The sequence below is a fragment of the Lepidochelys olivacea genome (genome assembly GCF_965140295.1).
Source record: "Lepidochelys olivacea isolate rLepOli2 genome assembly, chromosome: 2".
Taxonomy (NCBI): Eukaryota; Metazoa; Chordata; order Testudines; family Cheloniidae; genus Lepidochelys; species Lepidochelys olivacea.
Window position 1 is genome coordinate 225,572,314 of NC_140412.1, and position 27,057 is coordinate 225,599,370.

General features: G+C 41.1%; 1 protein-coding gene across 1 annotated transcript; it reads left to right on the forward strand.

The window, feature by feature from the left end:
- Nucleotides 1–27,050, forward strand: CYP51A1 (cytochrome P450 family 51 subfamily A member 1). The gene is made up of 10 exons (XM_084619887.1): nucleotides 1–248; nucleotides 1,455–1,553; nucleotides 8,259–8,435; nucleotides 13,838–13,964; nucleotides 17,108–17,282; nucleotides 19,361–19,480; nucleotides 20,832–21,027; nucleotides 21,414–21,509; nucleotides 24,416–24,584; nucleotides 25,707–27,050. Exons 1-10 carry the CDS (start codon nucleotides 96–98, stop codon nucleotides 25,883–25,885), a joined length of 1,491 nt encoding a protein of 496 aa, XP_084476013.1. The 5' UTR covers nucleotides 1–95; the 3' UTR covers nucleotides 25,886–27,050.
- Nucleotides 27,051–27,057: the final 7 nt, after the last annotated feature.

Below are 27,057 nucleotides of genomic sequence, written 5' to 3' on the forward strand. Positions count from 1 at the left end.
AGGGCGGGAGAGGCGCGGCGCGGCGCTGGGGCCGCTGCGGTAGAGCGGCTGGCGCGCCTGTTACCTGTGACCGCTCACCCAGCAGCTGAGGCGGGATGCTGAGCCTGCTGGAGGTCGGCGGGTTCGTGCTGGAGCGGGTGGCCACGGGCAGCTCCTTCTCCCTGGTGCTGGTTGCCTCCGCCTGTGTGCTGAGCCTGGGCTACCTGCTGCGACTGGGTTCCCGGCGCCAGCCGTGGCCCGGTGAAGGGGTAGGTCGCGGGGCGGAGGAGAGGGACCTTCAGGGTGCGGGCTGAGATGGCGGGGCCGGGAGGAGCGGTGGGGTGTGCGTGCGTGAGTGTGTGGGGAGGGGGGACCTCGGCTGGGGGAGGGGCCGCTGCCCCAGAGCCGGGGTGGCGAGGGGGGTTATTCAGCAGCAAGCTGGGCATCGGGGGGCTGAGGAAGAGGACGCCCGTGTTGCCTTACTCGGAGGGGGCTGCTCAGCGAGACCCGCAGCGTTAAGGGGGCTGTCTGAGAAGAGCCTGCTGACCTCATTTAGCAGCCTCCGCCCTACTTAGACCTGGGGTGCCCGGGTCCGACTTGGAGCCCAAAGCCTCGGGTCGCAAGGATGCACTTGATTCCTTCTGGCTGGAGAAACCAGGCTACGTGTCCCTCTGCTGGGCAGAGAGCTGCCCCCACGGAAGAGCTGGCGGAGTCTGACTGTAGGGGTGAGGATTTGTGGCATACTGTATTTGGCTTTAAGAAAAGGAGTACTTCTGGCACCTTAGAGACTAACCAATATATTTGAGCATAAGCTTTCGTGAGCTACAGCTTGCTTCATCTGGTGCCACAAGTACTCCTTTTCTTTTTGCGAATACAGACTAACACGGCTGTTACTCTGAAACCTGTATTTGGCTTTTTTTCATGCCAATTCTTATCAAGCTGAACACCTTCTGGAGCAGTGCAATTGGATGGGGCACTGCCTTAGCTGTTATGCAGAAGAAAGGTTCCTTTGACTCCAAATAGGACTGACTTTTTGGAACAAGCTTTTAAAATGCATTTACATACATGTCCCTGCAACCTGTGAGCATAAAACTGAGGCCAGTTTGGAAGTTTATTTCAGAGCTATTTTGTTTTTATTGAATGACACTTCATTGCAGCCTTATCTGTTATCCAGCAGGCTTCATATCTTTCCATTTACTGTATCTTTCTATTCTAGTCTCATTAACCAGTCTCCAGAAGTATTTTTGAATCTTTCCAATCTTTAGATCTTTGGTTGATAACAGTCTCTTATCCAAAGCTGTAGGTGCCATAAAGTGAGTAATGTCATGACTATTTATCCATTTACGTTCTTGGCCAATGTGAGTTGTTGAATCCTATTATTCACATAATGAACCATGAAATAAGTCAGCAGTCTTAGTGCAGTACTTGATTTAGAGAAGGATTGATCTAAATGTTAAATGAATATTCTCTTGCAGAAACACCCACCTTATATTTCGTCTAATATCCCTTTTCTTGGACATGCAGTAGCATTTGGAAAAAGTCCTATTGAATTTTTAGAAAATGCCTATGAAAAGGTGAGTCTTGCTTAATGAGTGGTTAAATGTACCTAGGATATTCTTATTTGTTCTGCTACCTTCTGTATTCCCAGAAACTATTTAGAATTTGGATAACTTTGAATCTCCTTGGAATGACATGTTTACACTTTGTCTGCCAGAGTTCAATATACCATACAACCTTGATAGTGTGGGTACATAATGTAGTAATACCTCATTCTGTGGGCAAGTTAATGATAGAAAGGTGAAGGAGATATAATATGATTAATAAATATCTACAGAATCATAATTTCAGTGATACCATCCTTTCTGGCATGGCAGGTAGGACTCGCTGCCCCCCCCCGTGGCTCCCAGCTTCAAGTCGTGTGGTCGGTGGAAAGTTTGTTAATGCAGTGTCTTTGGAACTGGGTCAAGCTGGATCTCATTCAAAAGCCTTTTCTTCCACAATGGTACCAAACATAATAAACTTAGAACAATTATGTAGATATGTAGTTGAGAAAAAATATTTAAAAATTAACATTTTGAATTATACTTTGACATAGGGACGCATTGCTTACATAAAAAGACATTGATCTTTGGTAATTCTAGGTAAGTTGGCCTTGATATGTAGAACTGAAAACATATTCATCAAAGTCATCATCAGTGTTGTCACCAGGTAGGGCATCACTGCTAGACATGTTGTCACATTGATCCTTATCCACACCGCACTTGCACATCTATGTACAAGACAGGCTACTGGTCAAACATTTGCAAGGGGTAGGCATTTGGTCTTTTCACACAAACATTTCATTAGCTGAATGATGGATTCAGGAGTGCATGGTATATTGCACAAAACTGGTGTGTTCAGTTCATCCTCCAAGACCATAGATGCCCAATAGGGAAGTGTAGTTTTGGATTTGCCTAATCATCCCATCCCAGTACTTTATAATTTGCCCTTGTTAATAACAGGTTTTGACTACCAGGGTACAGTCCAGTCTAATGGGAGGAGGGATAAATCAGTGGTTTGAACATTGGCCTGCTAAACCCAGGGTTGAGAGTTCAATCCTTGAGGGGGCCATTTAGGGATCTGGGACAAAAATTGGGGATTGGTCCTGCCTTGAGCAGGGGTTGGACTAGATGACCTCCTGGGGTCCTTTCCAACCCTGATATCCTATGATTATGGGTAGTTGCATCACCCCTTCCTCTAGTGTGGGGTGATCTTTACAATGCCCTGCTGCTGTAGCTTCCCTGCCTGGGTTGCTCACAAACAATACTCCTGGGGGAATTCTGCATCACTGTGCAATGCAGAATTTGCACAGAATTCATTTTCTGTGCAGAATTTCATTTCTCCCCCTGCAGAATTGGTGCTGCAGAGCTGCTGGCTGCCACTAGGGACCCCTGGAGTCCAGAGAGCCTGGCTCCTCGGCTTGCAAATAGAGGACATTGCCAGGGGGAGGGGGGCTGAAGGGTTCCAGGCAGCTGCAGTTTCCAGCATTCAGGAAACTCCATACAAGCCTGGAAGCCAGCATCAGGTGGTTTTTCCCTCTGTATTCCTGAGCTCTGGGGGAGATGAGAGTGCAGGTGTCTGGCTCTGTGGCTGGGCTCTGGGGGAAGAGGGGATGTAGATGGCTGGGCTGGGCTCTGGGGAACAGGGAGTGTGGGTGTCTGGGCTGGGGGGCATCCTACAGCTGGGCTTTCGGAAGAGGGGAGTGTGGGTATCTGGCCCCACGGCTGGACTGTGGGTGGGAGGGGGTGCGGGTGTCTGGCCCTGCAGCTGGGCTCTTAGGAGGAGCCAGACATGCACCCCCCCAACTGTAAGGCCCCCCCTCCAGCTCCTCCTTCTCCTGACAGTGTCCTCTGTTTGGGAAGCTCTATATGGTAGCCTTAGGGGAGCAGGCCAAAAAAGTTTCCTTTCAAGATGGGCCCAGCTGGTATGCATGACGCACCCAGACTGAGGCGTTCAATAAATGCATAACAGAGAAACAGGAACTAGGTTGTCATAGGGGTTTCTTTAACTCTCTATTCCTGGCAGAATATTTTTTCTCTCTGTTACAGACATACTTGCTGACAGGTATTTTGAAATAAATTACCACAATAATTGAAACTGGCATGACTATATTTTTATTTTGAAAATATGCAGAAGTTTATTAACTACAAAGGAAGAGATTTTAAGTGAATACAAGTAATGAGACATAGGTCAGACAGAACAAAGAGTAATGGTCTCAAGTTGCAGTGGGGGAGGTTTAGTTTGGATATTAGGAAAAACTTTTTCACTGGGGGGTGGTGAAGCACTAGGGAGGTTGTGGAATACCCTCTGATCCCACTGAGGGTTACCAAAAGAAACTACACCATCTGCTCAAGAAACTCCCTGAAAAAACACAAGAGCAAATCTGTACAGACACACCCCTAGAACCCCGAGCAGGGTTCTACTCAAGATCTTCTACTCAAGATCCATAAACCTGGAAATCCTGGACACCCCATCATCTCCAGCATTGGCACCTTGACAGCAGGATTGTCTGGCTATGTAGACTCCCTCCTCAGGCCCTACACTACTAGCACTCCTAGCTATCTTTGAGACACCACTGACTTCCTGAGGGCTTCTACATCCATCGGTGATCTTCCTGAAAACACCATCCTGGCCACTATGGATGTAGAAGCCCTATACACCAACATTCTACACAAAGAGGGACTACAAGCTGTCAGGAACAGTATCCCCGATAATGTCATGGCAAACCTGGTGGCTGGACTTTGTCCTCACCCACAACTATTTCACATTTGGGGACAATATATACCTTCAAATCAGCGGCACTGCTATGGGTACCCGCATGGCCCCACAGTATGCCAACATTTTTATGGCTGACTTAGAACAATGCTTCCATAGCTCTTGTCCCCTAATGCCCCTATTCTACTTGTGCTACATTGATGATTTCTTCATCATCTGGACCCATGGAAAAGAAGCCCTTGAGGAATTCCACCATGATTTCAGCAATTTCCATCCCACCATCAACCTCAGCCTGGACCAGTCCAAACAAGAGATCCACTTCCTGGACATTACAGTGCTAATAAGTGATGGTCACATAAACACCGCCCTATACCAGAAACCTACTGACCGATATACTTCCCTACATGGCTCCAGCTTTCATCCAGACCACACCACACGATCCATTGTCTACAGCCAAGCTCTACGATACAACTGCATTTGCTCCAACCCCTCAGACAGAGACAAATACCTACAAGATCTCTACAAGCGTTCTTACAACTACAGTACCCACCTGCCATCACCTTCAGCCCCCAACTAAAACCTCTCCAGCGCATCATCAGGGATCTACAACATATCCTGAAGGACAACCTATCACTCTCACAGATCTTGGGAGACAGACCAGTCCTCACTTACAGACAGCCCCCCAACCTGAAGCAAATACTCACCAGCAACCACACAACAAAAACACTAACTCAGGAACCTATCCTTGCAACAAAGCCTGTTGCCAACTGTGTCCACATATCTATTCAGGGGACACCATCGTAGGGCCTAATCACATCAGCCACACTGCACATCTAGCAATGTGATATATGCCATCATGTGCCAGCAATGCCCCTCTGCCATGTACATTGTCCAGTTTGGACAGTCTCTATGTAAAAGAATAAATGGACACAAATCAGACGTCAAGAATTATAACATTCAAAAATCAGTCGGAGAACACTTCAATCTCTTTGGTCACTTGATTACAGACCTAAAAGTGGCAATATTACAGCAAAAAACTTCAAAAACAGACTCCAATGAGAGACTGCTGAATTGGAATTAATTTGCAAACTGGACACTATTAAATTAGGCTTGAGTAAAGACTGGGAGTGGATGTATCATTGCACAAAGTAAAACTATTTCCCCATGTTTTTCCCCCCTACTGTTCCTCAGACGTTCTTGTCAACTACTGGAAATGGCCCACCTTGATTATCACTACAAAAGTGGTTCTCCCCCCCCCACCCCACCCCTCCCCGGCTCTCCTGCTGGTAATAGCTCACCTTACCATACACACTGTAACATGAGTGATCAGGTAACACCCATTGTTTCATGTTCTCTGTGTATATAAAATCCCCCTACTGTATTTTCCACTGCATGCGTCCGATGAAGTGAGTTGTAGCTCACAAAAGCTTATGCTCAAATAAATTGGTTAGTTTCTAAGGTGCCACAAGTACTCCTCCTTTCCTTCCTTAGAGGTTTTTAAGGTTAGGCTCGACAAAGCCCTTGCTGGGATGATTTAGTTCGGGATTAGTCCTGCTTTGAGCAGGGGGTTGGACTAGATGACCTCCTAAGGTCCCTTCCAACCCTGATATTCTATGAAGTCAGCAATGATTACAAGAAAAATAAAGATAAAATGTTTACTAATACTTAACAAGCTACATTAGATTCAAAGCAAGTTTTCTCACTACATTCTTCAGAAAATTACTGACCAAACTCTTAAGTCAGAACTCCTCCTCCAGGCCTATCCTACTTCCTTTGTCCTTTAGAGGCCATGAATATGATTGGCAGAGAGGGTGTCTTCCCTTCCTCTTTCTAGTCCTCTCCCTGCTTTAAGAAGCATTTCCAGCTAGGAGCATGGTGACAGGCCATTTGTGTGAATGGGAACTCTATGCTGTTTCTTTGCTAAGATGTAGATTTTTTTCACTCACGCCCTCTTTCCTGCCAAAGAATAGCTGCTGAGCAGGTAATGGCTCCTTGACCTTGTTTACACCTAAGGCTAAGGCATCAGCTTGCTATTTGTCTGTGAAGATCTGCTTTGGCCACTCCCCAGACTTGGATCACATATTAATAACACCATGTAACGGAATCTTATAACTTTACATACAATGTTACCATACATATTTTACCGGGATAATAATGACCAGCAAATTATAAGTTTTCAAATGACACCTCACAAGACATACTTTGTACAAAGATTATTACAATAGCAGACACAAAAGTATGTTCTGTCACACATGTATAAATGCACCCATTATTAGTGGCAATTTTTATCTGTCTGTTTTTTGGAAAACATCCACCAGTGTAGCTCTGCCAAGTGTCGTAATGTTGATTTTTAAACATTTTGACGAATATGTATCTACATAATTGTTCTAGGTTTGTCATGTTTGGTACCGTTGTGTTCATGGGTTGAGCTGGGTATAATTTCTCCAATTTCCAACGACACTGTATTATCAACTTTTCCACCAACCGGAGGACTGGAAACTGCAGAGGCAAGGGGCAGTGAGTCGTCCCGCACCCCCCCCCCCCCCGGCCCCTGTCCCTCCCAAGCCCCAGAGGATGACACTATTGAAATTGTGATTCTGTAGATTTTTACTAATCAAATGACATGTCCCTTACCTTTCTGTCGTTAGCTTGCCAATGGAATTCCACATGTTCCCAGGCTATGACTGAAACAGTCACATCCCTGAATTTCAACTGTGGATGTGACCTGGTTTCAAATAAGTGTACATATAGTTGAGGGACACCTGCCAGTTGATTCACTAGTTATCCAATGAGCTATTTGAATTACTTACCTTACCGTTTGTTGATACTACGCAGGTTCTCTTTCTCAGTCTCTTCCTTGCCGATAATCTTGGGTCTTAAAAGGTCAGCGTATGACTGGGCCCCTACCCTGACTAGTTGAAGAATTTGAGTGTCTATTGTAAACTATGAATAATTGGGTGTTCAACTGCACCAAGATTTAGTAGCCCAGGGAAAAAAATGAAATGATACCGATCCTGAACTCATAGTGTCTGAATTATGTCAGAAGAAGGCTTAATGGTTAGACTTTCTGGAACCACAAGCTCGACTTGTGGTACTGTTGATTCGATGCTTGTGAAATGGACAAACTGAATAATATGCACTTTGCTTCTTGGGGATTTTGGTCAAAAGTAGAGTTGGTTGTGTTTTATTGAAAAGTACAGGTTTATTAAACCCATAAAATCTCATGAAAGTGATTTGGGTTTGAAATTTCAACAAATAATCTAGCTTGCTATACCATGATTTCCAGGCTATATGTCCTGGGGCTGGGAGCCTGAAAGCCCTGGGAGATCCAACTGTAGCTTAGGCTTTCAGGACTTAGTCTCCATGGCAGGGAGCCTGGAAGCCCAGATTCTAGCAGAGGCTTAGCTTCTGATTTCCGAAGCAAGGAGCCTGGAAATCCTGAGGGTTCTCAAAGGTTTCAGGCTCTCTGCCATGGAAGTCTTTACCTCTCTACGTCCATGTCCCCTTACTATTTCTGTGGTTTCACACACTCCTGTTTTAAAGAAGGTCTTCCCCCTGTTGTGTGAAAACCTCCACACAAATGAAAATGGAAACTGACTGACTCATTAGACACAAAATGCAACCAAGTAAACAGGAAGAACACACATCCTTTATTTATAATCTTGGCTGTTACCTCAAATAAATCTAATTTTTCCCAATATAAGTTTGATTTCAGGTATTTATGTCCCATGACGTGATTTTTAGTCACTTCTTGTAAGAGTAGGGGCTTGTGCTTATTAACTTTGGTCAAACTTCTCCCCTCTTACCTTCCATTCTTCCCCAGTGTGCAGTGCAGGCTATGCATCAGTTGTCTAGTTCGATTGGAAAGGAGGACAGCAGCCCAGAGGTGGCTGCACTTCAGTAGTATTGTGAGCATATAGATTTGAAGCAATTAAAATCTGAAAGGTTCTACATAAGGATAACATTTTTTTATAACTTTCCAGAGTCTCATTATTTTAAACTAACTTGTCCTTTTCCCCCCTCAGTATGGGCCTGTGTTTAGCTTCACTATGGTGGGCAAGACATTTACCTACCTACTGGGTAGCGATGCTGCTGCTCTAATATTCAACAGTAAAAATGAAGACCTGAATGCAGAGGATGTATACTCTCGACTGACCACACCAGTCTTTGGCAAGGGAGTTGCTTATGATGTACCTAACCCGGTATGTATTTAGAGTACAAAGTCAGTTAAACATCTAGGGTGCAGATCAAATTCTGACAAGGTTGCCATGGGCTGTTTGGACTATATGATGGGGATTGACAATATCTGTGAAATTCTGGTAGCATGGTTTGCCAACACAGTTGCTCATTTTGATTGTTAGGCATAGAGCGACCAAAGGCTGAACACATTTAGACTCTGGTATTGTTTTTTATATGGCCATCTATTGGTTTGGACAATACTTGTGGGTTAGACCTTCTCCTTCCACCATAGTAGAAAACTAGGAATTTAGCCTTCTTTGTTTTCCTTCCTCCTTTGAGTGTATACTTCCTGAGTGCTGCAGCACCTCACTGACCATTTACTTTTAGCCTAAGAGCACCTATAGGCTCACTCCTTTCCGTGGGAGCTTGAGTGAGTTTTTTTTTTTTTCCCCCCTACCAGGCCTATTTGTCCATACAAATGTGAGGCGGTACCACCTCCCCAAGCCACTTCCATAGTCCCTCTCTCTAGCACCAGATCTAAGTGCTTAGTGGTTTTCTTTGCAGAACTTTGCACTTCTGTCCTCACCAGCAGGTGGTATTGAGTTTTCTCAGTGCAGCAGACAGCAGCATAACCCTTCTGTTACCTCTACCCTCTTTGCCTTGTATTCTTGCAGAGGCTGAGACTGGAGAGAGAGGCAGCAGACCTTCCTCCCTGACTGTGGGAGGATGGAGGACTGTACAAAGTGAAAGCTGAGAGTTTGAGGATGATAGTTATTTAATGTGCTAGGGATGGCTGCATGCTTCAGAAGCATATTCCCATTCTACAGAGAGGGATAGTGGTGGCATACATAAACTGCTATGGAAGAAAAGAGAAAGTTAGAACCATGAGGCCTTCAGAATCCTTTCATTCTTGAAGAGCCAGCTAAACTAAGGCTGACTGGCTCAAATAATTTTAATCAAACCAGTAGGTGGCTGTATATTTGCCATACTGAAAGTAGCAAGGTGGAATACTTCTGCAGATTGCCCACAAGTTCATTTCAGAATGGACCAAGAACATGGAACTTGCTGCCAGGAGAAATAAGTGTTCGCTGATCTCACTATTCAGGGCTAAATGCTAAACTCCACTCTTCAACCAAGCTGTCCAATGCTATCCCCATTCTAAGATGCACTTTTAAAAACCCATAAGCTTGGTGGCTGGGAAAGATAAGTGAGTGTTTGCATGGGCTTTTTTTTTGTTTTTTTTGGTACCTACGAGGCTCTCTGGGAAGAGACAATAAGTTGACTGGATAGATAGAAGGTAATTAAAATCTGAAACAAGTATAGACAGAATATTGACTTAATGACTAACAAATATTGACGTAAAGAGGTTTGCAGAGGAGTTGCTCCAAATATGAAAGTAAACTTGAATTTCTTTGTAGGTGGTAATGTTCAATTGCTGAAGCTTTTGAGTGTGGAAAAATTAAAAAGCTTTAATTACAATTTAATGACAATGTGCGTGTTCTGAAAGCAGTAAGAACCGGATTTAAGTGTATCCTAGAATGCAATTCCACACATTTGCCAGTTTCTGCTCACGAAAGAAGAATCTAGACTTGCTTTTGAAAACCTAGTAGAAGTTTATGTTGGCAGGAACTCAGTTCTATCAGTAGTTCAACGACCAACCAGGATTTCAGTTTTCAGTATTTTGTTCTTTATGTACAGTAATTTTGTAAAATTAAAATAAAATTCCCCACTAGTAATGACAGTGATGTGAGTTAAAAACCTCCCCAGCATTTATAATTTAGCTAAAAGTTCAATAGCATGAATTTCCAAATTAGGTCAGTTTTGAATTCTTTTAATAAAAAAAAAAAATTTCTTCCTCTATCTGGCTTCATTCCCAAAACATGGAGTAGCAGTAAGAGCCTGAAGCAGAACAGGATAAGAAAGCTTCAGCTGGTATAGAATACAGCAGCCCATCTGCTTGGAAATAATTCCACTACTCTGCTTTCGAAATAGAACCCATTAAAGATCTCTTTTCAAGATAGGCCCTTCTTCTTGAGGGGTTGCTTCTCACTCCAACCATAACCTTCAGCAATGGCTACCTTACACCAGTGCTTACACCAGTACCTGACGTGAAACTTGGTCAGTGGGATACTTGTTAACATGGATAGAACTGTCACAAGAGCTAGACTCAGACTTTGGAACTTAAACTCACAAAATACAAGAATGACTATTGATTTTGTGCTTTCAGAACTAAATGCCAAACCCATTTCTTTGATTAAGCTTCCTCATATGCTACATGAAAATTTAGAGCGGACGGAGCTTGCTACTTTTTAATGCCACTGCAGGTGAAGGAGGGAGATTTTTTTTTTTTTGGTGAGGTGCACCTACTACACTGAAAACCATGTAAGTATCTAGATCAGTGGTGTCCAACCTCTTCACCCTGAACAAGGTCAAGGGGCCCAATATTTTGGGGCAGAAAATCTTCCCTGTTCTACTAGCTCCTATGTCTCCAGAGGGAGAAGGGAGAATGAGTGAAGTATGTTGTGCTCTAGCTATTCCCAGGTGGCATATAATCTCTTGTGGTCCTCTGTCAGATTGGAGTGTCCTCAGGCAACTTGTGCCTATGCTGCTTTAATCTGGGTTGGTGCAGAGAATTGGGGAGGTCCCCTCTGCCCTGCCCTGGATTGTGTGGGCGGCCATCCTTTACTAGGCACTCTGCTAGGCTAACGCACCCATTTGAGCTCCCTTCCTGCTCTCCCTGGGGCTCCCAGGCAGTGGGGGAGCTGCTGAATAGCTCTAGCACAAGAGGGATAGAAACTGTCTGGTGCACTCCTGGGTCGCAGAGCTGCTCATGGGGCTACAAGGAGAATTTTCATTTTCTGTAATCCTAACTTTCACCCATCGTAGGCCACTTGGAACAGGACTGAGGCTTGATGGTGGAAATTAGTGGATATATTTGGGCTGCTGCTTCTGGGTTTTTGTTTTTGTATTTTTGTTTTTGACAAACAGCATGAGTTCAGTCTTTGTCTGTCAACCATGATCTTTATAATATGACAGTCATCTAAAATGATATATACAAGGTGGGTGAGGTAATATGTTTTATTGGACTAACCTCTATTGATGAATGAGACAAGCTTTCAAGATTACACAGAGCTCTTTTTTCAGATCCTGTGTAAACTTGAAAGCATATCTTTTTCAGCAACAATATACTACCTCACCAGCTTTATCTCACTAATATCCTGGGACCAGCATGGCTGGTACTATTGCATAGTAATTGCTGGCATACAGCTCCCTACCTTTCCCTAGTGGCCTCAAGATATCCTATCTGTTTCTTGCTTTCAAAGGAAATGCACTACCTGAAGCACTGCTGCGGTTCTTGGAAATGGATAATGTTACTGGCAAACAATACAGCATGTTAAGACTGCTCTTTATGTACCCAGTTAGTGGGTAACTTGGCTGAATATGTAAGCTTAATACAATATCAAGTGATCTTCTGTCCTTTTCTGCAATCAAACCATGGAATTTGACTCCAATATGTGAATTAACTGCTATATAGTAACATTCTTGGAATGCCCTATCCAGTGAGAGATTCCATTCGCTAATGAACTAGTTCATATTTGTAATTACTGTACTTATTGGGCTAGTTATGTTTTTGCTTTGAAAACTACATGATGCTACAAAAATGGTAATTTAACTATAATTGAATACATAGAGTACACTAGTGACTGTTTTTGGTGGTGGTGGGTGGCGGGGCACACTGAGATTGCCCAGTCAGGGCAAACTGCAAAGAATAGGGCAGACTCAAAAGTGCTGGTTATACTTAGATTCACCAAGCCAGCAACAAAACGGCTTCTACAATACCTCACTGGTTGCCCAGAAACCAAAAACATAGTTTCCTTAAAGCAATCCAGCCTTGGGCTCTCACTCAGACAGCCAAGTTAGATATGATGAGGATACTGAAAATCTTGTTCATCATATATAAAGTTCTACCAATCCCAAGAGATTGTACACATTACCCACCAGGTCAATTAATATTTCAGATCTTACCCACGTACACGCTTACAGACAATTCTTATTAACTAAACTAAGATTTATTAAAAAAGAGTGTATTGATTAAAAGATCATTATTCAGTTATGAATCCAGTTCTTAGGTCAGTTTCATAGTAGAGATGGTGAGCTGCTGAATTGCAAAAAGTTCTTTCCAGGATCGGTTAATTAGGTTATAGTCCAAATAGGCAGCCCATATATAGATTTTTTGTTCAGATTCTTCCATGAGAATTAGCAGGGTAATCCAGACTGGAGCTGGAGACCTCAGTCTTACGACTCAAGCTTCCCCTGACCAAGCTTAAGCAGATCTGAGGTCTTTTATAGATCTCTGGCAGGTTATCAATAGCCTTGTGACAGCAGGTATTCCTTTGGTGAAGAATAGTGGTTTTGAAATAAAAGCTCCCATTTCCTATGTGTACTCAAATAACCAGTTGGATTCATCAGCATAAGGTATTATCCATTAAGCAGTTCATAAACAGTTTTTTACAAACTTCAAAGAGCAATATAGATGATATTATTACACTCAAGTTTCATCTAAAGGTTAATATTCCCTTTTGATCTCTGAATCGATAGAGTATAGTAATGGACAGGAACCATCTGTTTACATGATTAACATCTAACAAGATAGAAATAAGCACATACAATTAGTATTTACCTCTAATTCTGTAACAATACATGTTTCCATTTCAAAGCTCTAGTCTACCTGCCATGGCTTGGTTATAAGGAATGGCCTTAATTACCATTTATATACTTTTGTAATATGTCTTTAAAGTTTGAATTCAGGTGATTTAGCCTGCTGGTTGCTTAACCCTTTCTGGCTCAGTGTTGCAACACTTAGTTAACATTTTCAGATTTGGGTGTCTAAACTTAGGCACTAAATAAGTGGCCTAATTTTCAAAAGGTGCCCAAGCATCTGCAGCTCCCACTGAAGTCCAATAGGATCTGCAGGTGCTGTTTAGCTATTTGAGTGACTTAGGAACTCTATTTAACTCTGAAAATGTTAGCCAAATGTAGTGCCAAACTTTAATATAGAATATGGTAAATGAGTTCTGCTTTGACACTGTAAGAGATTTGCAACTCCATCACAGTATTGTTGTTGTGGTTTGGATGTAGTTAAGCAAGCATTCTTGCTTGAAAACCAAAGCAACTAAACTCAAATGGAATTTCAGGTTTATAGCTTAGGTTTTGTTTTTAAATTTTGTTCTGGAATTTTTTAAAGTGTGTGTCATTGTGGAATCCTAATCTTGATTTCATTTTACTTTAGCTTCTAGAAGGTTCTACCTGTCCACAGTAACTTCTTTCTTTTTCTATTTCTGCCTTTTCTGTTTTAGTACCACTTGCAATACGCTATTAATGACTAAACTGTAATGACGTACCTCTAATATCTTAACCCTTGCAGGTGTTTTTGGAACAAAAGAAAATGCTAAAAACTGGGCTGAATATAGCTCAGTTTAAACAACACGTACCAGTAATTGAAAAAGAAACAAAGGAGTACTTCAAATCCTGGGGAGACAGTGGAGAAAGAAGTAAGCAAGATCAGATGCTTTGTGTTTTGAAAAGTTACACTGAAGGGAGTGCACGAAGTAGACAAAACTAGCTTCATCTGACAGTATTTTAATCTACTTGAACATTTTTAATAGGAAAAACAGGTCAAACTCTATCAGACATTCCATGCTCAGAAGAACCAGGTACAAAGCATGGAATGCCTTTGCCTACTTAAAGCTCAGGGGAGGATGAAGCCACTCTCAAACTTAGTAGTAGGTGTAAATAGCTAATTTGCTCTTGGCTTTGTAGTTCAGGCTGAATTAGGATAGTTTGGCAGGGGTTAGGCCACTTGTGCCTAATAGCTTCACTGTTAAACCAGTAGTTCAGCATTTCTAAATGTTATTCCTTTGTTCCAGAATCAAGATCAATGACTCACATCCTCTTTAAAGAAACAAACCATTTGTACTTCCTTAACTAAAACAGTCTGTCTTAAACCAAATTAGATTAAAAAAATTAATCAGAAAAAATAGACTCCACCTGTCCATTTTATTGGTGAGCATTTATTCCCAAATTTCATTGATTTGAATAGGGCTGCTTCATCATGAGCGTGTTACTCTTGGGGGAATTCTGTGCCACTATGCAATGCAGAATTAATGTTCTGTGCAGAATGTTATTTGTTCTGGCAGAATTGGTGTTGCAGAGCTTCTGGCTGCCACTAGGGGCAGTTGGAGCCTGCAGAGTCTGATTCCCCAGCTTGCAAATATAGGACACTGCTGGGGGTGGGGGAGCTGGAGGCTTCCTGGCAGCTACAATTCCCAATATGCCCTAAAGGTAGGGTGACCAGACTGCAAATGTGAAAAATTTGGGACTAGGGTGGGGGGTAATAGGAGCCTATATAAAAGAGCGGCCCAAAAATCAGGACTGTCCCTATAAAATCAGGACATCTGGTCACCCTACTGGAAGGAAGGAGGTGGTGTGCAGGAAACTCAACACAATCTCAGGACCCAGCATCAGGTTGTTTCTCTCCCTGGGCTCTGGGAGTGGAGGGGGTCTGGGTGTCTGGGCCGGGGAGGGGGGGTTGGCACCCCATAGCTGGGCTCTGGTGGGGGAGGGCGTGTGTGTGTCAGGCCCTGTGATGGGGGCTGGGGTAGGCCCCACAGAACTCCCTCCAGCACCCCCAAATACCCCCTCCCAGTACACACACACCGCTCCAGCACCCCTAGATACCTCCCCCAGCTTTCCTTCCCCCAGTAGTGTCCTCTGTTTGGGAACTTCTATATGGTAACCCCATGGGGGCAGGGAGAACAAACAAGAATCTACTAAAAGACTGGAAGGGCAGACTTTTCCCCAAGATGTGCCAGCTGGCACATGTGACACACCCAGACTGAGGCACCCAACAAAGGCATAACAGAGAAACAGGAACTGAATTGTCATAAGGGTTTCTTTAACTCTCCACTCCTGGAGGAATCTCTTTTGTTGTCTGTATTGTTACAGACATACTTGCTGATAGGTATTTTGAAATAAATTACTAAAATAATCAAAATTGGCATGATTATGTTGTGTTGTTTTGACAACTAATATATGCAGAATTTTTAATTTTTTGGTGGAGAATTCCCCCAGGAGTAGCATGTTAATGAGTAAGAACTGCACAGTTGGGCCCACAGAATAGAAGATGGTTATGACTGAATTACTTGTGTTTCTAGAGCAGTCTTTAAAGCTATGTCAGATTTATCAGTAGAATATTTTTTTATTGCCACTCACCTCTTTTCTGACATGAGCAGTCTTTGTCCAACTCCCCCCAAACCTGATGTTACTCTTTTCAGGGAATGTTTGTTTGCATAGGCTTTAAGATTAGAATTGTACAGAAGCAAATTCTTTTCCTGATAACTGTTGACAACACTTTTTTGGATCCTTTCCAAATAAAACAGCTTTCCTCAAACATAGCCCACCTTTCCTTGCTTGTATATTGGAGTAGCTCAGTAAAAGCACTCATATCACTGATGAAGTTAATAATGCCTTCCTTTTGCGTCCTTTGATGAATTTGTTATGGTCATCTAAGACCCCAGGAAGTCTCTCTTCCTCGGTGATGGATTGTCAAGGATGGATGGATAGTCAGTATGGTCCAATCCACCACTTTTGTGGTGTATTAAGGAACAGATAAAGAGGTTCTTAATCAAGCTAGTTTTAAGACACAACAATGACTAACATAGAGACCAGTACCCCAAAATGAAAAGTAGTAATAAAGGAGCCTCTGTAGCTCCTTAACCTGAACTGCCCATAAATTCAGTCTCTTGGGGTCATTCTCAGTGAACCAGCTGCCACTTCCTTCCTCAGTGCTGTCTTCCCTACAGCTCACTAGTAAGTGAGGACTCTGTATTTTAAAGACTCCAGACTCCTTCCTCTTTCCCAGCATGTTTTGTCACATAACGTGACAGCCATAGAATTCTTTCTCCCATTGTAACAGAGCAGCTTGGACATCCTCAAGCAGCTTACTCCTTCCTGTCTACTGTAGGTAAGGCACTGTGCAGAGTAAGCTTTGAGTCCAACCTTCAGGTCTGAGGATTATTGTTCCAAGACTGGCTTCTTGGTATTTTCTCTCTGAAACCAGATCTCATCAGTCTTCTTGTACAAGTGATACACCCTTCTTTTAGAGCTGTGAGCAGGGATCATAGCACAACATAGCCCTCATCTCCAGTTGAAAAAAATTATCTTGGAAATACTTAAAAATATTTTTCCTTCAGTTGGTTGAAATGCACCTTATGTTCCCACAAAAGTGCTTCAAATCAACTGTGTGGTGTTGGGGCACGAGTTCAACCATCATGGCAATTACTTCTGGATTTTGTAGGGGTAAATAATAATCAAGTGCCAGTTTGGGCACATCTCGCTTGCACAAGCAGGGGCTTATAGCTGCCTCAGCTACTGAATTCCCCTTTAGTTCTTTACAATGTTTTCTATCTTCTCTCCCAACCAGCCTTTCCAGTATCCCCTTCCCACTGTCCCAAAACAGGGATCCATTTGTGGAAGAACACTTTCAGAAACACAGAGGAAAAAATTATTTAAAATTCTCTGTGTGTATTCTGTTAATACCTTTTTTTGGCAGAAGTGAAAGTAGTGGCCTGTTAATCTTGTCACCATATCCCCAAAATGCGTGCTGACTGATTTTCCTTTTCCTCCCTTTATTCAGATTTGTTTGAAGCTCTTTCAGAGCTCATTATTTTGACCGCAAGTCATTGTTTACATGGGAAGGAGATCAGAAGCCTACTCAATGAGAAGGTGGCACAACTGTATGCTGATCTGGATGGGGGATTTACTCATGCAGCTTGGCTTCTGCCAGGTTGGCTTCCTTTGCCTAGCTTCAGGTACCAAAAATAACACGTTAAACTGGATGTACTTAAGATACTTCTGTGCCTGTTTCAGCTATTTACTTAAAACATACTTTATTAAAGATGAATTTTAAATAAAAATGGAATGCAAGGATATTTCCTGTTGGGGAGACTATCAAAACACTGTTTTCATGGTGTAACCTCAACTAGAAATTAGGAAGACAGTTGCTTTTAACTGACATCTAAAAGCATAAGACGTATAGCATGCCTAAAAACATAACAATTACAGCATAACTAAATGTTATCCCCACAACTACTGAGTACCTAAATTGGAGTCAAAGCATTAAGAATGTGGGTTTGAGAGTTTCTAAACATGTTAATTCAGTATAATTGAGCTGCCTAAATGTAATGCATGTAATTAAGTATATACCGTTCTAGTTCAAAGCACTTTTTGAAGCTTTGTTCATTTTCTACAAAGCAAATGACTTTTATGTAAGATATTATATTGGGTCTGATCCTTCAAGTTCTGCATGAGCACATGGGTTTGTTTGCATCTTGTCTTAAATTCATTTGTATTAAAACTTTAGAATTAAAATGGCTACTACAAATAACACTTTTTTTTTGTATAGTATAATTGTATAGGCCCTTATTCAATAAAGCACTTAAGTGCTTGGTTAACTTCAAGCAAATTAGTAGTTCAAGTGATAATGTCAATACATATTCCATATTAGGTGAATATAGGCCAGTATGCATATGCTGGAGAATTTCCTAGCAGGAGTACAAACTGGAGGGTACTGTCACATGTGCGCAGAACCATTTTGTTCTATCTGGACAGCACTAAATCCTTCCAAAAATTGCCTAGACTGCTCCTGGCCTGTGCAGAGGGTCTTAAAGGGCAGGCCATATCTTCACAGAGAATATCAAACTGGATTGCCTAGTGTATCTGGACATGTTATCAGTTAGCTGATCTGTAACCACACAACAATGTGAAAGCACGTTCCACCAGGGCACGGTCTATCTCTGTGGCCTTGCTGGCAAACCTCCCCATTCAGGACGTTTGGAAGGCAGAAACCTGGACGTCAGTGCATCCTTTTGTTGAAATTGTATAGTCAGCTCCTTGACTACGTTTTGGTTAGTTATGAAATATGTTCAGTAAACCAAATAACATCTGTCAGGTTTATTGCTCTAAGCCAATAATAATGTACAGGGAAAAGGTTCTCTATGATACCAGTCTCTGGGAAGCTGTCTCATGCAGTGATGTTACATTCACCTTTTGCAGATGATGTGCTCACAGAGTTCTACATTTCAGCTGGGTAGTATTTATATGATGATTTTACGAGTCACATATCTCTTTACATGTCACTAAAATCCAACCCAATAGTTTGTCCCAGTTCCCAAACTTCTTGTTCTGTTCCTTCCTTATCTTTGTTTTGGATACTAGCATTTCAGGTACTGGTCCATGAAGGTATTTCCCTAGCTTTCATTAAGCCATAGAATGTATCTCGATGTTGACACGTTTCCTATCTGCTTATGCCAAATGCTTGCTTCAGCAAATGCAAGGTGTTATAGGATACTTAATCTAAATGAACAGGGTTATGGTATAGGCCAGTTTAGGCAACAACAGTGTTCTATTTGTGCTTAATTGCACTGGGTGTTAGGGTATGTTGTAACACAAAGCAGCTCTCTCTCTCTGGCCCATCTCATCAGCTCAGTGGAGCTTGAACCAGTTTTCCCAGTCTTATATTCCTTTGTGTTTCTGGTGCGCACATTGTACTGTGATGCACATTATCCACTCCATATTCCCAGAACTCCTTGATGGAATTACACCTATTGGATCACATACCTAATCTGTTCTGCTCCTCAAATTGGTATCTGAAATTACTATGACCCAGTTAATATTTGGGTAGTAAATGACTCACATGTCACTGAAATATTCCTTTTAAAGACTAGTGGAAACTTTTGTTTAGATAAAATGCCTAAAATACTTATTCACAATCTTTTCTATTGTCACTGATTATTTGCAAAGAAAAATTCTGCACATCTGATAAGTATTTACAGCATTTTGTGTGTTTATTTTTATACAAAGACTCTAATAAAAATGCTTTGAATTACAGACGTAGAGACAGAGCACATAGAGAAATAAAGAATATTTTCTATAAAGTAATCCGGAAACGCCGGCAATCTGGGGACAGGGAAGATGACATGCTCCAAACATTGCTGGATGTTACCTATAAGTAAGTGAAAGTGTTGAAGGTTTGCCATTTAGAAGCGTAAGGGGGAAGTGCTTAGTATTTTAACAGGGTATACTTCATTTACCAAAATTTTCCAAGTCATTGCTGCATGACTCTTGTCACCCACCCCATCCTCCTCACGTCTCTTCCTTGGGTTATTTGGCTTTCTCCTCTTATATGCAGCTTTCTATAGGATTTGGAGAGAACACCTCTTTCCATGCCACTTTGAGGATAATGGGTGGAATTTAGTCTTTTTTGCCACCTTCCTCTAGAGGCTGAAGGAATTCATTTTGTTTAGGTGCAGACTGTGTGAAGCACCCAAACAGTAGATTTCTTAAAACCAAGATTGATTTAAAAATGTAAAGAAAAATCAGACTAAAATACCCCACCTGAATACTGTGCAAAGCTCAGGGAGCTAGGCTTCCTTATCTCAATTATAGAGAAGAAAGATGTTACATGGGTACAAAACAAAACCTGTCCCTCCCCACCCCTTAGTCAGCATAACAGCCTCGTTTTCCATCTCACTTACCCAGCCTACTTATCGATCTTTACGGTAAGGAACTCTAAACCCACTAGATGAGGTCACCTCAATGTTTCCATAATGCAGATTTTATCAGGAGTCTCTTCTAGAGAGGATATGCCACAGTTGGTGTCTCCAGTAAAGTTTTGTCTTCTAATCATCTCTGGAAAGCGTCCCAGCCTTCTTATCTTCAAGTCCCATATTTCAAAAGCCCTTTTGAGCTCAATTTCTGTAGCCTAATCAAGGTGGTTAGTTTTTTAATTTCCTTTCCGTTATGTACTGCAGGAGTTAGGCTGTACCCCTGTTGCATGCCTCGTTTCTCAACTGTACCCCTGCTGGATGCCTCTAGTTTCTGTTGCCCTCAAGCCTCTTTTGAAATCTTCCAGCAGTTTCTTCTACCATGACATATATATTGACAGACCCTTTCTCACACCTCTGTTCTCAGTAGAAAGAAAAAGAATTGAGTCTGAGTCAGTAAAATTCCATGCACAAATGGCAGACTTAAGGTGTGGTCTTGCCAAGTTCATTACTAGCTGTGTTTAAGTGTAGATCAAAAGGTTAGGAGGTTTTGTTGTAGATGCTTAGCCAAATGTTGGAGGCAGCTGTCAGATAGCTGTTGCTTTTCTCCCTCATGGCAGCCATGTGATGACTTTCTCTCTAGCTCCTTGCCTTGCAATCTCTCCTCTTTCCCATGCATCTGCAGTTCCCCAACTGGAGGAAGGAAAAAAACTGAAGCTAAAAGTATCTACAGTCCAACATTTAACATGATGTATGGCACTATATCTGGATACCTAATCAAGTAAAGCTAGCATGTTTTTTATTTCCTTAATCTAGGGATGGCCGTCTGCTGACAGATGATGAGATTGCAGGAATGCTTATTGGGTTGTTGTTAGCAGGCCAGCATACCTCTTCTACCACCAGTGCTTGGCTTGGCTTCTTTTTAGCTAGAGACAAATCAATACAGGAACAATGCTATGCAGAACAGAAAACAGTTTGTGGAGAAGACTTGAAGCCCCTAAATTATGACCAGGTTTGTTTGTTTATATAACTTTCAGGCTATCTTTAAATTTTTGAAAATGAATTTATAAAAATGTTTTAAACTCTTACTCAGATACTGTTACAATTACAGCATCTGTCACATGTATGCTAGATGCTCATATCCTTGAACTTGGTGAATGAAAGCAGGTTTTGGTGGTAGCTTGTATTCTAGTATCACCTTCTGGATAGTGGAATTTTTTTAATTCAATCAAATAAAGCAGAAACAAACAGGGTAGCTACTGAAGTATATATTTGGAATTATGTATTTAATATATGAGCAGCTTATCACACGGATTTTTCAAATGGAAAAATACTGTTTTATGAATGTTAAATATTCCTAAATCATGAGGAAACTGATAAAGTTTACTATATTTGCAGCTGAAGGAGCTGAACATGCTGGACCGCTGTCTGAAAGAAACTTTAAGGATTAGACCTCCTATAATGACCATGATGAGAATGGCCAGAACTCCCCAGGTGAGCATATTTGTTGACTGTGTCCAGATCAGTGGTGTGGCTGTAATGTACATCAATTGTAAATCTGTAGTAGATAAGGAATGACAGTCAGAAAGGATGCAAGTCCAAACTAGGTTTTTAACTTAGCAAATGTCACCAACGAGATTAGCAAGTTATGCAGTGAGCTGCACAGTGTGCAGAACGCTAATTAGCACAGGGGCATAGGAGGACTGGAATTTGATGGTTTCAGCTTATTCCTGTCAGACCAGGGAAAATGAAGAAGAGTTTGGGAGCCAGCGGCACTAATCTGTTCATCAGAGAACTTGTTGTGGCATTTTTGTTGTACCTTGCTAAATCACCGATGCTGTGGGTCTGTTATACCCTTTTTCTTTTAAGGGCATAAAGATCAGGATCTCCCCTGCCTTGAAACTTGTCTACTTTCTGCACTTGTGAATATGAAATTAGTATATTTAATTTTATTTATTGTACTGTGGTATTTCTGTTGGTAAACTAATCTTGCTTCCTCCTGAAGGGCCTTCTGTCTCCTACATTGACACTTGTTCCTTTGTACTTTGAAAAACACAGTGCTATCTAGTGTGAACTTTTCATCTCTTGCCTCTGGTCTTAGTTTGATTTGTAGTTTTTCTAACCTGTTAGTACCCTGCCCTTCTTACCTGATATACCTCACATCTGCTTTGCAATGCACATAGGCTGAGCACTGATGTCAGCTGATCTGAAAATGAGGCCTATATGTCTCTGATATTAAGCAGTCTGATTACCTCTGACTGTCCCCTTGGGCACAAACAATATGTTTCTTTAAAAAAACATCTCTCTACAGGTGAGTGAGAGAGCAACTGATGTTGGAGTGGAGTGCTGTTTGGGTTTTGGTTAATAAATATTCTTGTATAACTGCTGTTCTATGATGTGGAAGAGAACATGCTTAACTTCAGATTTTAAAACTTTTATTTTTACTGTTTGTAGTGTTTTGGATGCTTACTTGAATGACCTTAACTGCATTGCAGCTAAGTCTTTCATGTGTGTGGGTACTGAGAGATCTAGTTCTGTATCGGGAATGAACAAGTCAAGCTGATGATCGCAGATATATCACTATGTATAACATTTTAAGGGGGGGAAAAAAAAGTGATACTTTCCTTACTCGGTCTTACTATTTTCATCTCAGTCTAGTTCAACAATAGATGGAGCTGTAACACAGGCTCCTTTATTCTGAAAGTACCTTGTTTAACTCCAAGGAAAGGAAGCTTTTTCTCTTGTGTAACACGCTGTTCTGTTTCTTTTTGTATGCATGCATGAGAAACCAGAACACTTTTTCTCTCCAAACACCCCTTTTGTCTTTACAGGTATTTCTCAAGGTTTCAGGCGACTATCTTGATGGGGTGCCCAATATTGCTTCTAATGCAACTGACAAATTTTCTTACACTTGTCTTTCCCTATTTAAATTTTCTTTAAATGAACAAAAAAAAAAATCACACAAAGAGATCCACAAATCTTCTGTAGTAAGAGACCCCTTCAATAGGAGGCTTTTTGGGTGTGAAAATAAGCTCAACACTTGCTCATGTGACATGCATGGTCATGGCTAGGGTCCCAGGGACACAGTCCCATCTTTGGAAGGGAGGCAGAACAGTAGTAATGTCAGCATCTTTTACCCTAACATGCATCTTTCCAGATTCTATCCTCAGTCAGTGAGGGGTGGGTGAAACAGAATCTAAAGATTGAGTAAACTGGAGCAATAAAAAAAAAAAAGCCTGGGGCATAATTACCAAAAGGGCTCTGAAGATTTGGAGAATGGTGTGCAACACTTGAGAGAGAGAATGGCAGTGCTAATTTCCTTTCCTTTCATACTTTGTTTCTTTTTAATTTTTTTACTCCTTTCAGTCTTGATCAGTCTCCCCAAGAGTTGGCCCCGTTTCCTAGCCTGCAGTCACAGAACTTCATTGTCTGGCTGTAAAGTCTGTTTTACTGTATTACGCAGGCAGTACTTCTTTTGTCTTTATATTTACTTAACAGCTACACTTACATACTGTGTCCCAAATAAACCTGCTGTACATAAGATGCCAGTTTGGGAGCAAAGTATATTCACTTGGGCATCATGATTAATATGAAACGCATTTTCACCAAAACTGGAAAGTCATTGTGCAACCTGCACCATTTTTAAAATTTTCTTCTTTTAATTTTTAAAAGAATTTGTTGTGCAGAGGAAATGAGCTCACTCCGTGTTCATAAGCTATGTATTACAATTATCTGAATACAGTACGTAGCATACATTCCATCTGAATACAATACCTAGTTAGGAACATAGGATCTCTTTGGTCATCGAGTCTAGTCCCCTACTACTGCAGACAACTTCCACCCTATACTAAAATGTATCAAGCTGTATCTTAACACTAGTTGTTGTTTGCTCCTACTACTCATATTGGAAAGCTGTTCCAGAACCTCATTCCTCTGATGACTAGAAATCTTCTAATTTCCAGATTAAATTTATTCAGGGCCGGTTATATCCATTTATTCTTATGCCAACATTGTCCTTTATAAATGCACCAAGGGTAAATACCAAAGAGGGAGAAGAACTATTTAAAGTTGTCTCTCAGCCTTTATTTTGCCAGGGTAAACAAGCCAAGCTTTCTTAATCTTATTCTAGGTTTTCCATTCTCCATATCTTCCTAATAGCTCTTCTCTGCACCTGTTTTGACTGAATTCATCTTTCTTGACCATCGGTGTGACTAGACTTAAACATAATATTCCAGCGGAGGTCCAGATTAGAGTTAGACTACTCTAATTATTCAGCTAAAAAAAACTCTTTATAAACCAAGCTGAGGATGACACTGGGAGAACTTTTGCAGAAGGGAAAAGGGAGAACTGCTTTTTGTAACAGGACTCTTGTTTATTTTTTGTTTTTTTTTTTCTTGTAGACTGTTGCTGGCTATACTATTCCTCCTGGCCATCAGGTTTGCGTATCTCCCACAGTTAATCACAGACTTAAGGATTCCTGGATAGAAAGTTTAGAATTCAAACCTGACCGTTACCTCCACGATAACCCTGCAGCTGGAGAGAAGTTTGCATATGTGCCATTTGGTGCTGGTAAGTCCAATGATACACTCAGAAATTGCATTAGGACTTAAGGGTTCTCAAACTTCATTGCACTGTGGCTCCCTTCTGACAACAGGAGGGGGCTGGAGCAGGAGTCAGCGTGAGCCCTGCTGCCCCAGGTGGGGCTGGAGCTAGGGTTTCAGCCCTGGGTCTCAGCAAGTCTAATGCTGGCCAATGTGACCCCATTACAATTGGGTCGTAACCCACTTTGGGGTATTGACCCAGAGTTTGAGAACCAGTGCATTGATAAAATAGCAGCATCTTAGTAATTCAAACATCTGTTACCCAATGCCACCTTCACTTTTAAACTAAAGGGACTTAGTCGATTTTAAACTTTAGTCCATTGGAAGTATTTTTTGGTACAACACTTGCCACTGTGTGGTCTTACACCCACACTGTCCAAAGTTTTTTGAAAGTTTTTCTCTTGTTGCTTTGTAAAAGACCCTCTCAAATGAGAGACTGATCAGATGGGGAGAGAAAGTGAAACTGACTGTAAAAGTGCTGTTTAATGCATGAAGTAAAAAGTTTTGTCTTCTATTTCAATTAATGTAATTTTAGTTTTTGCATGTCTAAAGATTCCTTGCTTACTGCTCCAAGCATGTCTTTCAAGTTTGTTTACTTATTGTCAAGGGGAAAAAACTACACTAACATTCACTGTGCAGAGTTCAATTCTGATGGCAACAATAACTGCATCATTGTACATAACATTCAGAGGAAAGTTTTATGACTGATCTGGGAATAACTTTTCAATGTGTGTTCTCCCTTAATGCTGAATTAATGAAGATTTTTGCCAAGAAAATAAAGCAGATTCTGTTCTGTAGACAGTATGTGAGATTTGCTGCTGTGAAGATTGTTTTAATTTCAAATTCAACCCTATGTACTACTCCTATTAACCAGTAGTGGTATGGCTGTTAAAGATATACATATGTGCTTATTCCTACTGATGTCCATCAGTCTTAAGTATGTGCTTTGCTGAAGCAGTACCATAAACAGTTGTTTAAATACATTGAAAGAAAGCAGTGTACATTTTAAAGCTAATTGTTTAACTCTTTATTTTAGCTCACAATGCATTACAAAATGCATTAACTATTCTCCTCTTGGGTTTTCTTCTAGGCCGTCATCGTTGCATCGGAGAAAACTTTGCTTATGTTCAGATTAAGACTATTTGGTCTACTCTGCTTCGTTTATATGAATTTGATCTCATCAATGGATATTTTCCTACTGTAAACTATACAACTATGATTCACACACCTGATAACCCAGTTATCAGATACAAAAAGCGATCACACTAAGTTTTGGAGACAAAATTATTTCTCTATTTAAATAAATTGACACAATTAAATGGTTAATAGAAAAGCTGGTCCATTGGATGTGTAGTGTTATGAAAGTGAGGTTAATTTAGCTGTAAAATGTGAAATTGTTGTACGCTGCACAGTACTGTACATTCTAAATTACACAACTAGAAAAGAAAGTGTCTGGTTAACAATTTTAAGATGGATGCTCCATATCAGTATAGGTGAATCCAACTGGTCAGTCAAATTTTAGGACAGGTGAACATCTAATTTTTTTTTACAAGCTTAAATTTTAATAGGTGCTTTTAAAAAACCTATTTTCCTTGATTCAGCTACTTTAAGGGGCAAGACTATGCTCTCATGGACATCCATGGGAACCGATGTGTATTTTAATGTGAACAAGTTGGAACCTGCTCACTTTGCAGATTTTCAGCCCTATCTATGTTTGGAGAAGTGAACACTTTTCATGAGAATGCTTGATAGTTCTTTATATAAAAATTGCCGTGGGTTTTAATTTAGAAAACTATAATATTTTCAAATGTGACAGGTGATATAAGTGCTCATCTTGAGACAGTTTTTAAGGGTTGGGATTTTCAGAAAGTGCTGAACTGTAACTCTCTGAAAATTAGTTTCATTTTAAATTATGTAAAATTAGTCACACTTGAAAGTCTTGGTTTCAGTGCAAAGATTAGCAGTAGAACCTTACAAATCCAGAATTAATAGTTAAGAGTAAGCAGAGCAAGGCAGTTGTATCCCATGTACATCTGAGAAGTGTAGTTTCTTTAGTACAAAATGAACAGAGTTAAAGAAAGTGAATGAAAACTAGTGTGTACTACTGTATTAACTAGGAGTATATCCAGTGTTTAGAATGATGTAGAGGGAAGAATGGGCACTATAAAAACTTTTGTTTTAAGAAGTGCCTGCTGTTTGGGGGACAAAGTCCTATTAATAGCTAACCTTCTGCAACCCTTTACTATTAAATCTTGGCAACCACTGAAGCTGTTCACAAAGACGCACAGTGAATTAATAAGGTTCCTCTCCCATAATTCACATGGGAATGGGTAACTTATTTCAGGACTGTTAAATGTTGTACTTGTGTAGTAGAAAATAGCTCTGATGTGACTTGCAGAAATTTTTCATTAAAATTTATAAACTTTGTGAAATAGTTTCCT